The following is a 16,484-nucleotide window of genomic DNA, read 5'->3' on the forward strand; positions in this document are numbered from 1 at the left end:
GAAACGTGTGCTCGGCATACGCGTATTATTCAATATACTAATGAAACGCGTATTATTCAATATACTAATAAAAAAAGGATGTAGTATTGTACTAATATGTACATTACTACTATACTACACCCTTCATTTATGGTTCAGCCATTCTCGAGTTTTAGCGAGACAAACATACAGTAATTTTCAAATTTCAATATACCATAGAGATAAAATATATTTTTTCACTTACCTTTTGAGTAGAAAATATATCAAGTAGCAAGTCACATCTATCTGTACTATTTCTGCACTCACGTAGTGTTGTTCTCGCAATGTCATATCTTGTCTTCTGAAGATCGAACTTGGCCTTAATAAAGTTCTTTTGGACTTCATTCTCTGAATTAAATACGAAGAAATAGTAGCCATTTGCTGGGACCCTGGAAAAATTCAAGTGTTTATAAAGACTATGTTTTAAAATAAACGATACATAAAACAATAAATTTGAACTATTATTGTAATTCTTATCCTTTTCTTTAAAATTAAATAAGAAGCAGGCGAGATTGTGGCTTTTTTACGCTATACGAAAGTTGATGAGGATGGATGGATGTTTGTTACATTTTCACGCAAATACTACTAAACCGATTGCAATGAAATTGGTTATGCAGGTAGCTGAAGACCCAAAATAAGATAAAGACTACTTTTTATCCCTGATGAAATTTTGATATCTGGTGAAATCTTGCATATATACCCACAGGCACCGGAAAAGAAGACGTGGGTCATGTCGGATTCTTACCAATTAAAACCGCTTTAAACAACAGGTAACCTGGGTGTCTTCAAAGCAATAAACTTTCAAGAAACAAGTATCTTCTAAAGAATCGCGCCTATCATGCCATTTTACCATCTCCATCCATACTAATATTATAAATGCGAAAGTAACTCTGTCTGTCTGTCTGTTACTCAATCACGCCTTAACTACTGAACCAATTTGCATGAAATTTGGTATGGAGATATTTTGATACCCGAGAAAGGACATAGGCTTTTTATCCCGGGAAAATGACGCAATCCTGGAAATCCCACGGGAACGGGAATTATGCGGGTTTTCCTTTGAAAACGCGGGCGAAGCCGCGTGCGGAAAGCTAGTATAATTATAAATGATGTTACATATGTATTTTGTAAAATTAAATTGTAAAACCGACATGATTAAAAAGAGCAAATGGAGTTTCTTGCCGGTTCTTCTCCATAGATACTGCTTTCCGAATCGGTGGTAAATGTTAAAAATGACGTTTCAAAAGTGCTTCTAGAAGAAGAATTGAATAAATAAATGTTTGAGTTTGAAAAAAAAAACCCACCTATAAGTAAGAGCATTAACCCTAGCCGCATCAGCGATCCCCCCCTCCCCCACCCCCCGCTCGCACAAACTGCTGGGAGTTAAGGGCAGGTTCAGTATCAACCCCTCACACTCCAATAGAGCTTCCTCACTGCTAGAGAAGGACGACCAGAACTCGGAATTGGACATGTCAATGGCGGTTGTTTCGTTTACCGTTTGGTGTATGTCCGCGTATAAGTCGGGGAGACCCTGGAATTTGAGAGAAATTAATTTCATTTTTATTAAAAAATAGAAAAAAAGACGGGTTGCACTGGGGGAGTGCCGGCAGAAGTGAAAACTTGATTATTAACGTTCAGCATGTTTGATATTTCTTACGCTTTTTCGATCAGGTCACGTGTCCTGACGCGAGTTTGCCGCTAAAGAAGTTTTCACTTCAAAAATACACTTTATCCCCTACTTCGGTAGTTCCAATTTAAAGAACATTTATTTATTTGTTTACTTATTCGTTATTGTACATTGGGTTTTATCTTATTTTATAAATATCTTAATTATGTACAAATGGCGGCCTTATGTTTGTTCGATTTTGAATTAAAAATGTTATTTAATGATTTGTAAAATTAGGCTTATTATATGAAAAGGATTATACAAAAAATGTAGGTATGGTAAATAAATAATAAGCCAATCGTTTGTTAAAAAATTACCTCCTCAGCCGCTAAATTCCTAGCTTCATCATCTTCATTAAGCTGCTTGGTGAGTTCTATCTGACCCAACATTAGTTCACGCTTGGCTCTCGCTTCTGCTCTCGCGTCGCGACGTTTTTCTGTAAATTATATAATAAATATTTAAATTATTGGCAGAAATACAAGTTATCTGTATATTTAAAAGCTCTATAAAAAAACTATTTCCGTAATAATTACACTCAAACATTTATTTATTCAATTAGACTTCTTATAAAAGCACTTTTGAATCGTCATAACATATTTTTAACATTTACGCACTGATTTGGAAAGCAGTTAAATTAGCAGTATTAAATGTCGTTTTTCAATTGACGCGCTAGTCATTCAATCAAATAGCAAATTCAACCTGATGATTGCGAACATAATACTATACGGTATAAAGATTCCAAAGTATAAAAGCCTCTTGAATGAGCCAAAGGAAAGAAACTAATCTAAATAAGTCTAATCAAGAAGCAAGTTATTAAATACATTGTTTAAAATCGCATTCTAATCCTAATAAAGGTATTTATTTTATTTTAACGGTCGCGCATCACTGGACTACACTAAACTGAAACTTTCTCTGTAACTTTTGCTGACGTGGAGACCTTCTTGGGATCATCATAATGGTTAATTTTTATTAAATTGAAACTGGTAATTTTAAATTTACTGAATTTTATGTTCAGATGCCAAATAAATGAATTTGAATCTAATTGAAAAGTTTAGAATACACAAATATGAATTACATACGTTTTAAACTACATATATGATTATTGAAGCGAAACTTCTTTAGCGTTTAGGCGCGTGAGTAAAATTTCAATGTCGCGTCAAGTAAGGCGACGATTTTGGTATCTTTGAATCTTGCCAAAGAAGTTTCACTTCTGATACGTGTGATCGGCACACGCTCTTAATAATAACTCACGTTGCCTCTGCGACCTTGTTTTCTCTTCATCAATGGCTTCCACCAGCACCTTCCGAAGGTGGTCCAGTTCTTCCTCGCTGCCGGTGACAGCGGACATCACGTTTGATAAGTCTGGTTTATCCTGGAAGAGTAATTTATTGATATTTTTGGTTTTATGGCATTCAAATGCTTTATAAATATAAATTTATAAAGAATAGAAAAAAATCGATCACGAGGCGGGACTCGAACCCGCATCCTTTCGCGCCATTCCGGGGCGGATGCCTGACCAATTCAGCCACTCGTGACCCGCCCGAGCAATCGAATTTATTCTATTCTTTCAGTTTTATGTGTCTAAAGGACACACCGCGCGCCATCTATTGAGATGATTAACTTATTAAGAGTAATTTATTTTGAACTAGCTTTCCGCCTGCGGCTTCGCCCGCGTTTTCAAAAAAAACCCCGCATAGTTCCCGTTCCCGTGGGATTTCCGGGATAAAACCTAGCCTATGTCACTCAGAAATGATGTAGCTTTCCAACAGTGAAAGAATTTTTCAAATCTGCCAAGTAGTTTCGGAGCCTATTCAATTCATACAAACAAACAAACAAACAAAAAATCAAACCTTTCCTCTTTATAATATTTGTATAGATTATTTGATTTTTAACCAACTTCATTAAAAGGAGGAGGTTCTCAACTTCTCAATTCCACCGTATATATTTTTATAAATATTGTGGCGTGATAATTTATGTTTGTATTGTATACTTATTGCTTTCAAGCAAAATATAAAAAACTAAATTTCGAAAACTAGCTTTCCATCCGCGACTTCGCTCGCTTTGTCTATAGCTTACTAAGTATAAAAATAAAATAAAAGAATTTAAAAAATTATGGATGTACTACGTTTAGTACATACCTAAATAATTTTTTAAATGAGAACCACGCTATCTATTAAAAATCATAAAAATCCGTTGCGTCGTTTTAAAGATCTAAGCATATATACGGACAGATAGACAGACAATAGCAAGCGACTTTGTCTTATACTACAATAAGTATTGATAATTTATAATCTGATAAATTTTATAGAACATGGAAATCTCTAGAATAATAAGTTTATAGATTAGAATTTCAGCGATCTTTTTATAATATATTTTTTTATTTTTGTGTGCCTAACGGGTAGATCGGACAACATCAATTTTTCCGCCTAAATAATATCTAATTGTAAGGCAAAACAGCGTTTGCCGGGAGAGCTATTACTGTAATATCATGACATTGGCCCTTATGTCATTCCTGACGAAAAAATCTATACATATAATTAAATCGTAGTAAAGTCAGAACTACATAAACTGAATATTTTTTAAAAGAATACTTGGGGCGCGATCTACAATCGATATCGAAGCCAAAAATATACTTTAAGAATTTTTGCTGTTTGCCTGTTTAATGTTATCACGCTAGACCAATAGGAGTGGTACAATGCGGGTTAAACCGCGGGGCACAACTAGTATTCAGTAACAAACAATTTTTCAATGATAAATTAAAATATTAACCTTTTCCTTATACTGCACTCCCATCGTCTCATGCAGTTTTACGAGTACCCTCTTCCCTCGGTCACCGAGGGCTTGTAATTGTTCCAACACTTGATAAAATACTTCTTTGGAATTTGTTTCTTCTTTTGTGTCCTGTAAATGAGAATATAAAGAATTAGGAGAATCAATAAAGTGATAAATTGATCTGTTATTATGTCTAAATGAAATCTTTTTGAAGTGAAACGTCTTTGGCGCGTTGAGAGTAAAATTTCAATCATGGCAATACCCTCACGTCATGGAGTAAGGCGACGATTTTGGTATCAAACTCAAACATTTGAATTGTCATAACATATTTTTAAAATTCATCTTTGAATCTTGCCAAAGAAGTTTCACTTCTGACACGTGTGCTCGGCACATACGCTTTTTATAAACGCATTTCGTATACCTATTAAATATTTTTAGACTGTAGTATTACGGAATAGCAAGTTAAAAAAATTGTTATCTGTTCGTTTCGCCCAATCTCTAAAAAAGGTGTATCAATCTTGATACAGTTTTTGGCTTTTGCCGAAGCCGCATATTCGAGGCGTATGCACTATGCATATTGCGTACGTAGTGGTTGATAACTAACATGTACATATATAATTAAGATAATATTGCTTATTAACAAAATGAAATATAATAAGAAAATATTTAACCAATTATACGAACAAGTAACGAATTATTTATGAACATTTGATAACCTCTCCTCGCGTTACATAATAGAGTCGGGACTGTATTTAGTCTTTAAAAATATATATATTTTGAATGAATTATTATAGCACAAAAAAGTATTTCTGTTTGCAATGTTCATACAATAAATGTAGTAAGTAATCTAAAATATTAATTAATGAAAGAAAATAATTTTCCAAATCCAGAATTTAGTACTACTAGAAGACCACTGGCGCCATTACAATAAAACGTACAAATAAAAAATAAATAACATATCATCATACACCTATCTATATTCTATAAAAATAATGTGTCATTCGCTTAAACACACAATAGGTATTATAATATTTTAGTTGTCCTATTGTATACCATAAAGTACACTGTAATAAAATAAATATAACAGTAATCCTAATAAACTTAGTAACAATAGATAATCATACTGATAAAGTGTGATTTTCGCTCGACAGTAGGATAAAATTTATCAAGAAAAAAAAAATTCCATTCGCGGCTTTTATTCTTCATAAAAATTCGCACTTATGTAAATTGGCTCAAATCGTAAAAAATAGCACGCGTCAATGTTTAATAAAAATTATCTTGACATAATAAAGATAAGACACGCACTTAATAAAAATAATTTAACTTCAATGCCTTTTATCATGATTATTTTGTTTCGTAGATACATATAGGTATATATGTCACGGCTAAAGGTAGGTGAGAACATAAACTTAAGATTAGCCGGCTAAACTTAGGTTTATTTTCGACGAGGTGTTAATGTTAGTTTGTTCTATCTTTAGCCGGCTAAACTTAAGTGTAACCGCAGGCCCGTGGCTAAAAATGTCGGGGTGGGTAGATTTGGTTAGCGCCGGGCCGGTGGAGGGCTTGAGGGGCCCGCACAGTGCCAGAAAACACTCGCCCTGTTCCTTACATGTATTATAGTAACCAAATCTACCCACCCCGACTCAGGGCAGAAAGCTGGTGGCTAGGTTAGGTTAGGTTAGAACTCTTAAGACCCGCACGAGCCGAGCGAGCGCAGCGAGCGTGCTGCGGCAGCAGCCGGCGAAGTGCCAGAAAACACTCGCCCTGTTCCTTACATGTATTATAGTAACCAAATCTACCCACCCCGACATTTTTAGCCACGGGCCTGCGGTTACACTTAAGTTTAGCCGGCTAAAGATAGAACAAACTAACATTAACACCTCGTCGAAAATAAACCTAAGTTTAGCCGGCTAATCTTAAGTTTATGTTCTCACCTACCTTTAGCCGTAACATATACATACATAATACGATTTCATAAACAAATCCATCTAAAAGTTAACAAACGATTTTAAAAGTAACCCAACTTTAAAGGAAGTTTTAAAAGCTATAAGTAAAAATAGTTTAGTCTACTTATTTTTAAATTTTCAAATGTGACTTTATCAAAAGTAAAGTAACTCACTTTTTAAGACATTTTCGATTTCACCAAACATTTTTAAAACATTTTAAAACCAATCTTTAATCTAAGGTTATATTATAATATTTAAAAGTTCCTTTCTAACTTGTTTCAATTAAATAAAAACGTAAATGACGCCATTTTTAGACTATTTCTGCAATCTACATAAATTTAAAAAAAGAACGTTTTTGTTTTTTTGTACGAAATTTGCACTATGTCTGTGGACAGTTTAAAAAATTTTGCAATCGATTGGTTATGGTCAGAAAAAAATGCAGTCGAATAACATTTTTCACAAACTTTTTTAGATTGTTGAAGCATTTTTACTGAATGTAAATTTTACAAATTTTTTATTATGCTAGTTATGAAAGCGTGTTTTCCTGTTATTTTGTCAAGTTAATATTTATTTTACTTACCTCTAATTGTGTTGGTTTTGGTGTTGTGTTATCTGTATTTTTATCTGCACTTTCTTTAATTATGATTGTTTTTTCTTTATTTGTACTAGGGATGCCTGTTTTAATAACATCATTTAATTTCATAGTAACATTATCAACACCCATTGCCTCACTTTTATTATCTGTTTTATTTTTAATATCTATAGAATTATCTTGTATATCTATGCTTGGAGATTTACTTAATGTATTATTATTTTCTAATTCAGTCTTTTCTGTTACTTTTAATTTTTCACTGCTGTTTCCATCGATATCTGAAAAAGAGGATTTTAATAATGAAAATCAATTTTATTGAAAAAAGTGTGAGTATACTTTATGGTCATTTTGTGGGTAATTAATAATTAATAAGGTTTTAATCGATGTACCACTGATTCGAAACCATTTTTCGTTCACATGAAATTTGAACCTTCTATGATAAATCTATACTAATATTATAAAGCTGAAGAGTTTCTTTGAACGCGCTAATCTGAGGAACTACTGGTCCGATTTGAAAAATTCTTTCAGTGCTGGATAGCCCGTTTATCGAGGAAGGCTATAGGCTATATATCATCACGCTAAGACCAACAGAAACGAAGCCACACGGGTGAAACCCCAGCGCGCTAGTCATCCATAATAGTTCAGCTAATATGAATAATTGCATTGCATTTCAAATAAAGATCATTGTTAAACATTATTTCTCTTCTCTATAAAGAAAACGATATCTTAAATGATTACTTATTCAGCTCTAATTACTTCATTTATTTAATCCGATTAAGCAATATTGTTAAAGAGCTATTGTGCGATAGTACTATCGTATTATTAGAAATTATCACAATAAGCTTTTGACATAATTGAGGGTATGATTATCTTGTGCCTTGTTTCAATAAATGGGTTCGTTTGCACAATGATATTGTTGTTTTCTTGTTCTTATGGGCGTTTGGAAGATTCCAGTGTATGTTTGTTCATTGTATCTATGTATTTATAGGCTTGATAAATTGAATATTGTGTCACAATGTATAGACTTTAATGGTTTAGTAGTTGGAGTTTCTCGCCGGTTCTTCTCCATAGATACTGCTTTCCGAATCGGTGGTAAATGAAAAATGTTATGACCACAGGTTATGACCATTCAAAAGTGCTTTTATAAGAAGTCTAATCGAATAAATAAATACTTGAGTTTGATTATGACGGGAATTTCGTTGAATTTTGAAGATTCTAAGAATAACATGATGTTGCCGTAAATTACTATATTTTTAAGTTAAATACAAGAGATTACTATATTTCGTTTATTGTTTAAATATCTATCGTTTATTAAATTATCAATACATATATGTATTCAAAGTTGTTTTCTGTGAACTTATCAACTCTTTTGACATCCAAAATGATAATTTGTATACTATAAGAAATACATGAGTAAATGAATAAAAAAACATACCCTTAAAAGACAACCATTTCCTCTGATCAATATCCACATTAGCATCCCTATGCCTGTGCAGGGCTGGTAGCGACATCAAATGTGAGGGTAGTCGGTAGTACTTGTACGACTCGGTCTTGGCCGCTTCTCGTAATGCATGCAAGCGCTCTAATATTTCACGCAGCTCCTGTGGGGAATACTTGGTTATAAAAAAATCGTGTGTGCCGAGCGTGACAGAAGTGAAACTTCTTTGGCAAGATTCAAAGATACCAAAAAGGTCATTTTACTCTATGACGTGACGGTATTGCCATGACCCGACCTTGCAATTTTACTCTCTTCTTTTCTTGCGTTTTTGTCGACATTAGATAATAGTCACAGATATATGTCGCACTCAATACTAAAATCGCATTTGAACAAATAAAAAATAGTTTTACGGACAGACAAAGAAAATCTGCCTTGATAATATAAATAAAGCACTCGATAAAATGTAGTTATTATGAAATCAGACAGACAGACACTTCAGTTTTATTTATATTGAGTATCGATACGTACAAATTATGATAAGGTTATTAATATCGGATATAACCTAACACGCTTATTGTATTTTTTTACTTTATTAACATGCTCCAACCATTAATGTGCTCACTATTTATGTGAAAAACTCTCTACCCCTTTTTTAAGCAAATTGCGCGATAAAAAATTTGCAAAAATCACTTAAAACTTAGAATTACTAAACTAATGTAGGTATGATTACAATGCATAGTGCATTTGAAACATACGCGCATAATATACAACAATTTATGGTTATCGTCGAAATCGAAATCGGTTGATATTGATCGTCCTCTAGTTATATCAAAATTTATATCTCTTAAAATTTGATAGAACAAAATAGTAAACAATAGTATTTAACCACAGATTTCCACTTACCTTAGGATCATGATCTGTGACGTCGGCCATGGGCACATTTCCCGATGACGTCACGTTCGACGAGCGACCCGGGTCGTGGAAACTTATGCCTGCTTTGTGACGTTTCATTGTATCTAACATGAAAATATGAAGAATAGTTATTTTAAAGGTAAGTTGAGCAGATTAAAAAATCTATACTATAATATTATTATAAAGCTAAAGAGATTGTTTGTTTGTTTGAACGCGCTAATCTCGGGAACTACTACGGAGTTTCTTGCCGATTCTTCTCCATAGATACTCATGTAATACTCATATTGTAATGACGATTCGAAAGTGCTACTAAATAGTAGTCTAATTGAATAAATGAATGTTTGAGTTTGAGTTTGAGTTTACTATGGTGCGATTTGAAAAATTATTTCGGTGTTAGATAGCACATCAAATGTAAAATCGATAAATTTTATCGAGGAAGGCTATATACTATATAGGCTTATATATCATCACGCTAAGACCGACAGGAGCGGAGCACTGCGGGTAAAACCGCGGAGCACAGCTAGTTTATATAATATACCGGACGATCAAAATAAAAGTGGAACTAGTGAATTGTGTGTTTCTTAAAAAAGATCTTATATATTAAAAATTGTCTGCTCGGGCAGGAAATATTCATCATGCGTTATAAAATCTGCAACATGCAGTGTTGCAAGCAACATGCAGTGTTGAAAGCAACATGATGACAACAACATGCAACAACTCCACAACATGTTGATATTGTTGCTAAACAAATTTTTACTATGAATACGGAGCACACATAACATTATGTATACTCGTTATCACTATCACTACATAGTATAAAATAAAGTCGCTTTCTCTGTCCCTATGTCCCTATGTATGCTTAAATCTTTAAACCTACGCAACAGATTTTGATGCGGTTTTTTATAATAGATAGAGTGATTCAAGAGGAAGGTTTAAGTATATAATTTATTATGTTTTAGACAAAGCGGGCGAAGCCGCGGGCGGAAAGCTAGTTTTGTAATAAAAAATAAATCTTTAAATTGAGTAATAGGTAGTTGTAATTATGATAACGTTGCAAATTTTCAGTTATTCTGTCCTATAAATATAATGTGTAATCATTTATTGCATGAGTAACTCATCAAAGATAGCGTATTATTTTAGTATCATTCGTTCGTTGATAAATGAATCATTTTATTATTATAATAATCAATGTATCATATAAGATAAGAGTGAAAAAAAGATCGCGTTCGCCGAGTACACGTGTCACAAGTGAAACTTCTTTGGCAACATTCAAAGATACCAAAATCGTCGCCTTACTCGTACTCTCAACGCGCTTAAAGAAGCTTTACTTCAAAAACAAAAAAGTTATTTTCTGTTTTATCCAGTAAACCACTCTTTAATAAATTAAATATAATATTAATATAATAATAATATTTAATATTTATTTGTTTTTATTGTTTTTATTAAAATAAAAACAAATATTCCTACAGTTAAATCAATACCTTATTATCAATACCAATACCCAATAATGAGCCCTTTTTAATAACTTCACTTACCAGGATCATTAGCCTTTCCATCTTGTTTCTTCAGCTGTTGAATCTTCTCCAGCAGTGAAGTGTTGGACAGCAGACCCAGTTTATTGGCTTCCAGAAGCTCGTCCAGCTCTTCAGAAGAATCGTCTCCAATGTAGGCGCATTCCTGCAGGTGCTTATAGCCTTTTATCATAATGAGGGACGCACCAGGCCATCTGTGAGAAAATTTGGTGAATATCTAGTCTAATAATGATAAAGTTTTGGTGAATATATAATTTAATTGGGTGATGGTATGGTTTCACCAATACAATGCTATGCTCTATTTAAGGTATGGAACTTGACAAATTTTCAAGACAGGAATGAATTGTTACGTCTTCGATCCCCGAAACAGTGATATCCCCCACAACTATCCTACCCACTCCCATCCTCCTCACTGCGATCCTCCCATCCTCCCCACTCCCATCCTCCCCACTCCCATCCTTCCCACTTTCATCCTCCCCACTCCCATTCTCCCCTCCCATTCTCCCCACAGCCATCCTGCCCACTCCCATAACCCCCCTCCCATTCTCCCCACCGCCATCCCCCACAGGTATCCTCACGATAGCCATCCTCCCCACAGCCATCCTCCCCACAGCCATCCTCCCCATAGCCATCGTCCCCACCGCTATCCTCCCCACAGCCATCCTCCCCACTCCCATCCTCCCCACTTTCATCCTCCCCACCGCCATCCTCCCCACAGCCATCCTCCCCACTCCCATAACCCCCTCCCATTCTCCCCACTTTCATCCTCCCCACCACCATCCCCCCACAGGTTTCCTCACCATAGCCATCCTCCCCACAGCCATCCTCCCCACAGCCATCCTCCCCACTTTAATCCTCCCCACCGCCATCCTCCCCACAGCCATTTTACCCCTCCCATTCTCCCCACTTTCATCGTCCCCACCGCTATCCTCCCCACTGCCATCCTCCTCACTCCCATCCTCCTTACAGCCATTTTCCTCCTCCCATTCTCCCCACTTTCACCCTCCCCACCGCCATCCCCCCACAGCTTTCCTCCCCATAGCCGTCGTCCCCACCGCTATCCTCCCCACTTTCATCCTCCCCCTCCCATTCTCCCCGCTTCCATCCTCCCCACAGCCATCCTCCCCACTTCCATCCTATCCAATTTCATCCACCCCACTTTCATCCTCCCCACCGCCATCCTCCCCACAGCCATCCTCCCCACTTTCATCCTCCCTACTGCCATCCTCCCTACTTTCATCCTCCCCACCGCCATCCTCCCCACAGCCATCCTCCCCACAGCCATTCTCCCCCTCCCATTCTCCCCACTTTCATCCTCCCCACCGCCATCCCCCCACAGCTTTCCTCCACATAGCCGTCGTCCCCACCGCTATCCTCCCTTCTCTAGCTTCTCAGGCTTCTCTGATAAGTTTATATGCCTTTGGGTAAGATATTATAAATAAATTCACTTTAATAAGTACGTACACAATACGTTGGTCCCCTTTTTGCTAAAGGTCTGCCACACTTTTGTCTTTTTCTCTGTTTTGTATTTCTTATTCTTTTTATTATATCTGTTGTTGGCTTTTGGCAAAATAAATTATTCTTTCTTTCTTTTTTTCTAATAATTGAAAAAATAGCCCTTGTTATTTCCCAGGGGTATACAGGGTGTAATCGTTAAGTGTGCACAGGCGATTATTCCGTAACTATTACAGATATCAAAAAACTTTAAACTGATATCGAAAGTACTTAACCTAATGAGTAAAATGGCCATAATAAATTTTTAAAAATAATACGAGAAATATCTAAAAAATTAACTTTAAACCCTCCCATACATTTAGTATGAGATATGAATATCCCATGTACATGGGTTGATCCAAAAGTAATGATAATCAATATTAAACAAGGTCATTACAGTTAAAATAATTATGTAGGTATTTCTCTAGATAGTCTTCTAACTAGATAATATACTTCGATATTTTTTTTCCTTAACTTAGAAAAAAAAAAACATTGACTTCATCTACAAAAACCCCTCAAATCGGCCATCACTTCGCTGTCGTCTTAAAATTTCTTGTATCGACGGTGTTTCTTGTGCCGAGGTAAGAGATAGAATTAACTAGGAGCTAGATCTTACAAACAGGGTGGGTGTTCAAGCATTTTCAATGCCGATTTTTGATTGGCAGCCATTGCAACTGACGCTTTGTGATCTGGTGCGTTGTCTTGGTGAACCAACATTCAAGACCGAAGTTTGCCATGTCTCTTTTTCTTACTAACCTACCCGCAATCTTTTAATTTGGTCTGTGTAGTAAGAGCCCTGTGTAGTAGTGGCTACCTTCTTAAAATATTCCACATTTCTTCAGCGTCCCAAAAAACTACGGCTTTAATCTATCCCACTAATTTTCACTTTGAAAATCTTCACCGTCACTTTGGAAGCTCGCATCCAGGCCATTGATTGTTTCTTGGTTTCAGCATAAACATGGTGAACCCAGGTAACGCCCATGGTCACAAATCGTGACAAAAAATTATCCTGATCTCATTAAAAATTTAGAAATTCACCCTCTAAATGTCGAATCGTTGTTTCTTCTTTTCGTCGGGAAACATTCTGGCTCGCACTGTTCACATTAAAATTAATGTTAATACTTGGAAACGTGGCCTGTAGATATAATTTTTTTGTGATAACTTAGTGATTACATGAGCAAGCATAAAACATTTATTTTATTTTTTTATGTGCACAGGAAATACCCAATTATCATTACTTTTGGATCAACCTATACATTTAATATGAAAGATTTTAGCTTTTTTTTTTGTTTTTTTGGTTTTCTGCTTTAATTACTTCGCAAATTTGGAGGGAAGTTCATTTAGAAACTGTAAATAGACCTCCTCATTGTATTGCACAATAAGGACGTCACTTCGAAAATCTACTATGAATACAAAATGTATGGGAAATAAATTGTATGGGAGCGTTTAATGTAACATTATTGGTTATTTCTCGTTTTATTTTTAAAAATTTATTATGGCCATTTTACTCATTAGGTTAAGTACTTTCGATATCAGTTTAAAGTTTTTTGATATCTGCAATAGTTACGGAATAATCGCTTGTGCACACTTAACGATTACACCCTGTATAAGTAAAAACACGACAGACAATTAATTTAATATAAACAATATAAACTGATAGATAAAACTACCTACAACATAATAAAAGAATACCTGACACAAGCAGAAACAGTTACAGTGGAGCCTTGCAGCAAATAGAAGCCCCAGTATTCCTTCATATCGTCTTCCAGCTCCAATTCTCTGGTCATGGAGACAGGCACTAGTTCCTCAGTGAAGTCTGGTGGTCCCGAAACCACGAATGCGTTGAATGTAGCATTTGATCGCACCACTTGTCTCTGAAATATGCATTTTGAGGTTAGAAGTATGCAGTTGTCATACGGCTATGACAACTGTTGCTTAACAAATGTGAACTTTAATTCTCCTAAATAATAGATAACATTTGGCTCACAATAGGTAACGCCTGTACGGCAACGTCGCACAAAAGCGCGCGACGTTGCCAGCTGGCGCGAAACATGAACAGAAGTAGAACGTATAGTAGGTATTACTACTATTATATACGAGGATAAGGTTCGCATATTTTGTTTAGCATTTTAATGAACGTGTTGCGGAGTTGCTGTCAAGATGTTGCGAGCATTGCGTGTTGCAGATTTGTAAACAACATGTTGAGAATATTTCGCTCGAAAAGCGACATTATTTAAATATAGTCTCTAGCCAGCAACTTTCTTTCACATCAACAAAGTTGATCACAACTGTTGTTAAAATATGTTGTTAAATAAATACATCAAAATAGATTTGAATGTTGAAATCGCAAAAGACACGCAGAAATAAAATTTCCATAGGTAATTTTATATCTACTGTGAATCAATATTTCAAAGTTTAAATGAAATAAAATTTAGAAAGTGGAAACATGGAAAACGAGCTCTAAAAGCTAGAAATATTAAAAGTGATAATAGTGTCAAGTAAAATATAAAATATATCTTATCGTATTGGAGCAGACGGCTGAATAATATTGACAGTTGAACGATTACAATTTACAAGCCAAGTGCTTTTATCTTTGAGTGTGATTATTGTAATCTCCATGTTGGTTGCAACTTCATTTAATTTATTATTTAATACAGGATGTCCGTATACCCAATATATTATTATACTAATATGTATTATAAAAATGAAGAGTTTGTTTTTTTGTACGCGCTAATTTCAGAAACTACTGGTCCTATTTGAAAAATTATCACTGTGTTAGATATCCCAATTATCGAGGAAGGCTATATTATTATAATATATATCATCACGCTAAGACCAACAGGAGCGGAACAATGCGGGTCAAACCGCGGAGCACAGCTAGTGTAATTTATACAGGCGTAGCACCCGGTTTAACCCCTAATAAAACTACATATGTAAGTAGCCTATTTTACTGAAAAACTATGTTAAAAGATTTTATTATCGGTCGTAGTTTTTACTTTTACATAATCAAGATGTAAATTCGTTCAATTCTAAAGACATCGAAGGTTTTTATTGTATACGCCAATGTAAGTACTTTGTAAACATAAGCAAAATTTTGTTGAACTCATTTTGAAATGAAGCTAAAATAAGCAGAAAGCGAGTAAGGCGAGTATTACCAAAGATTACTAATTATAATTAATATCTAGTTACTACGTATTACCACAGATAATATAAAACTATATTATTAGTACATATTACTAAATACGTAAATAGCAAAGTTATTCCAATTTATCTCAGATCTCTAAATTCAAACACAGACTGTATGCGTTTATTCAATAATTTAATGACGCACTTTTTCATATTATTGCGATGCAATCACTGTAGATAATAAAGCAAAGATTTATTCGCAATTATTGAAGAACTAACATCAAAGTCAATCTTTTATTATTTTATTTTAAATGTAGAGATATAATAAATTATTGTAATTTTTGATAGTACACAAGGTACATTAGATAAAGTTTTAAATTATTTGTATTTTACAGTGAACTATGTAGTTAATTCTGAGTTTATGATTTTTAAGAGCATTGAGTTTAGTTATTTTTTTAATTTTTAAGGGTTGAAATGTTGTCTAAATATTATACCTTGAATATTTACTCTCTTAAGTTTCACTTTAAAAACGAATCTGGTATTAAAATTAAGGATTTTTAAAGGTTAAACAAATTAAATCTATTGTATACATTTAAAGCATTCTTGTTTCATCTATACTAATATCCGTAGTATATTATTATTAGTCTGTGCTAATTTTATAAAGAGGAAAGGTTTGTATGTATGTATGTATGGTTTTCACGCATAAACTACTGGACCGATTTTAATGAAATTTGGCACAGATAATCTTGAGACCCTGAGAAAGAACATAGGCTACCTTTTATTGCGAAATATGTACCACGGGCGAAGCCGGGGCGGACCGCTAGTGATTGATATTTTTAGACCGTTCATTAATCAAAAGCGTCGCTTGGATACATTTAAATGGTGGATTTATCAAATGCTGATATATTGTGATTAAAATAATCTCATAAGTCGTAATATAAAATATGCCGATGCAAGGCGTGATGTGATATAGATAAAGATATTTATATTT

General features: G+C 34.6%; 1 protein-coding gene across 1 annotated transcript in view; it reads right to left on the reverse strand.

Moving 5' to 3' along the window:
- Positions 1–16,484, reverse strand: part of LOC149898496 (uncharacterized) — a 31,675-nt gene that overhangs the window by 1,418 nt on the left and 13,773 nt on the right. The window contains exons 5-14 of the mRNA XM_090115145.1: positions 14,060–14,241; positions 10,877–11,067; positions 9,333–9,445; positions 8,427–8,592; positions 6,980–7,269; positions 4,451–4,582; positions 2,933–3,053; positions 1,999–2,117; positions 1,320–1,546; positions 224–407 (exon numbers count right to left, since the gene is read on the reverse strand). Of these exons, the coding sequence (XP_089971271.1) occupies positions 224–407; positions 1,320–1,546; positions 1,999–2,117; positions 2,933–3,053; positions 4,451–4,582; positions 6,980–7,269; positions 8,427–8,592; positions 9,333–9,445; positions 10,877–11,067; positions 14,060–14,241 (1,725 nt within the window). The remainder of the gene's footprint in view (positions 1–223; positions 408–1,319; positions 1,547–1,998; positions 2,118–2,932; positions 3,054–4,450; positions 4,583–6,979; positions 7,270–8,426; positions 8,593–9,332; positions 9,446–10,876; positions 11,068–14,059; positions 14,242–16,484) is intronic.

This window comes from Colias eurytheme, chromosome 22 (assembly GCF_061535395.1).
Source record: "Colias eurytheme isolate Ceu_HAF_F1 chromosome 22, ilColEury1 Martin Lab GWU primary, whole genome shotgun sequence".
Taxonomy (NCBI): Eukaryota; Metazoa; Arthropoda; class Insecta; order Lepidoptera; family Pieridae; genus Colias; species Colias eurytheme.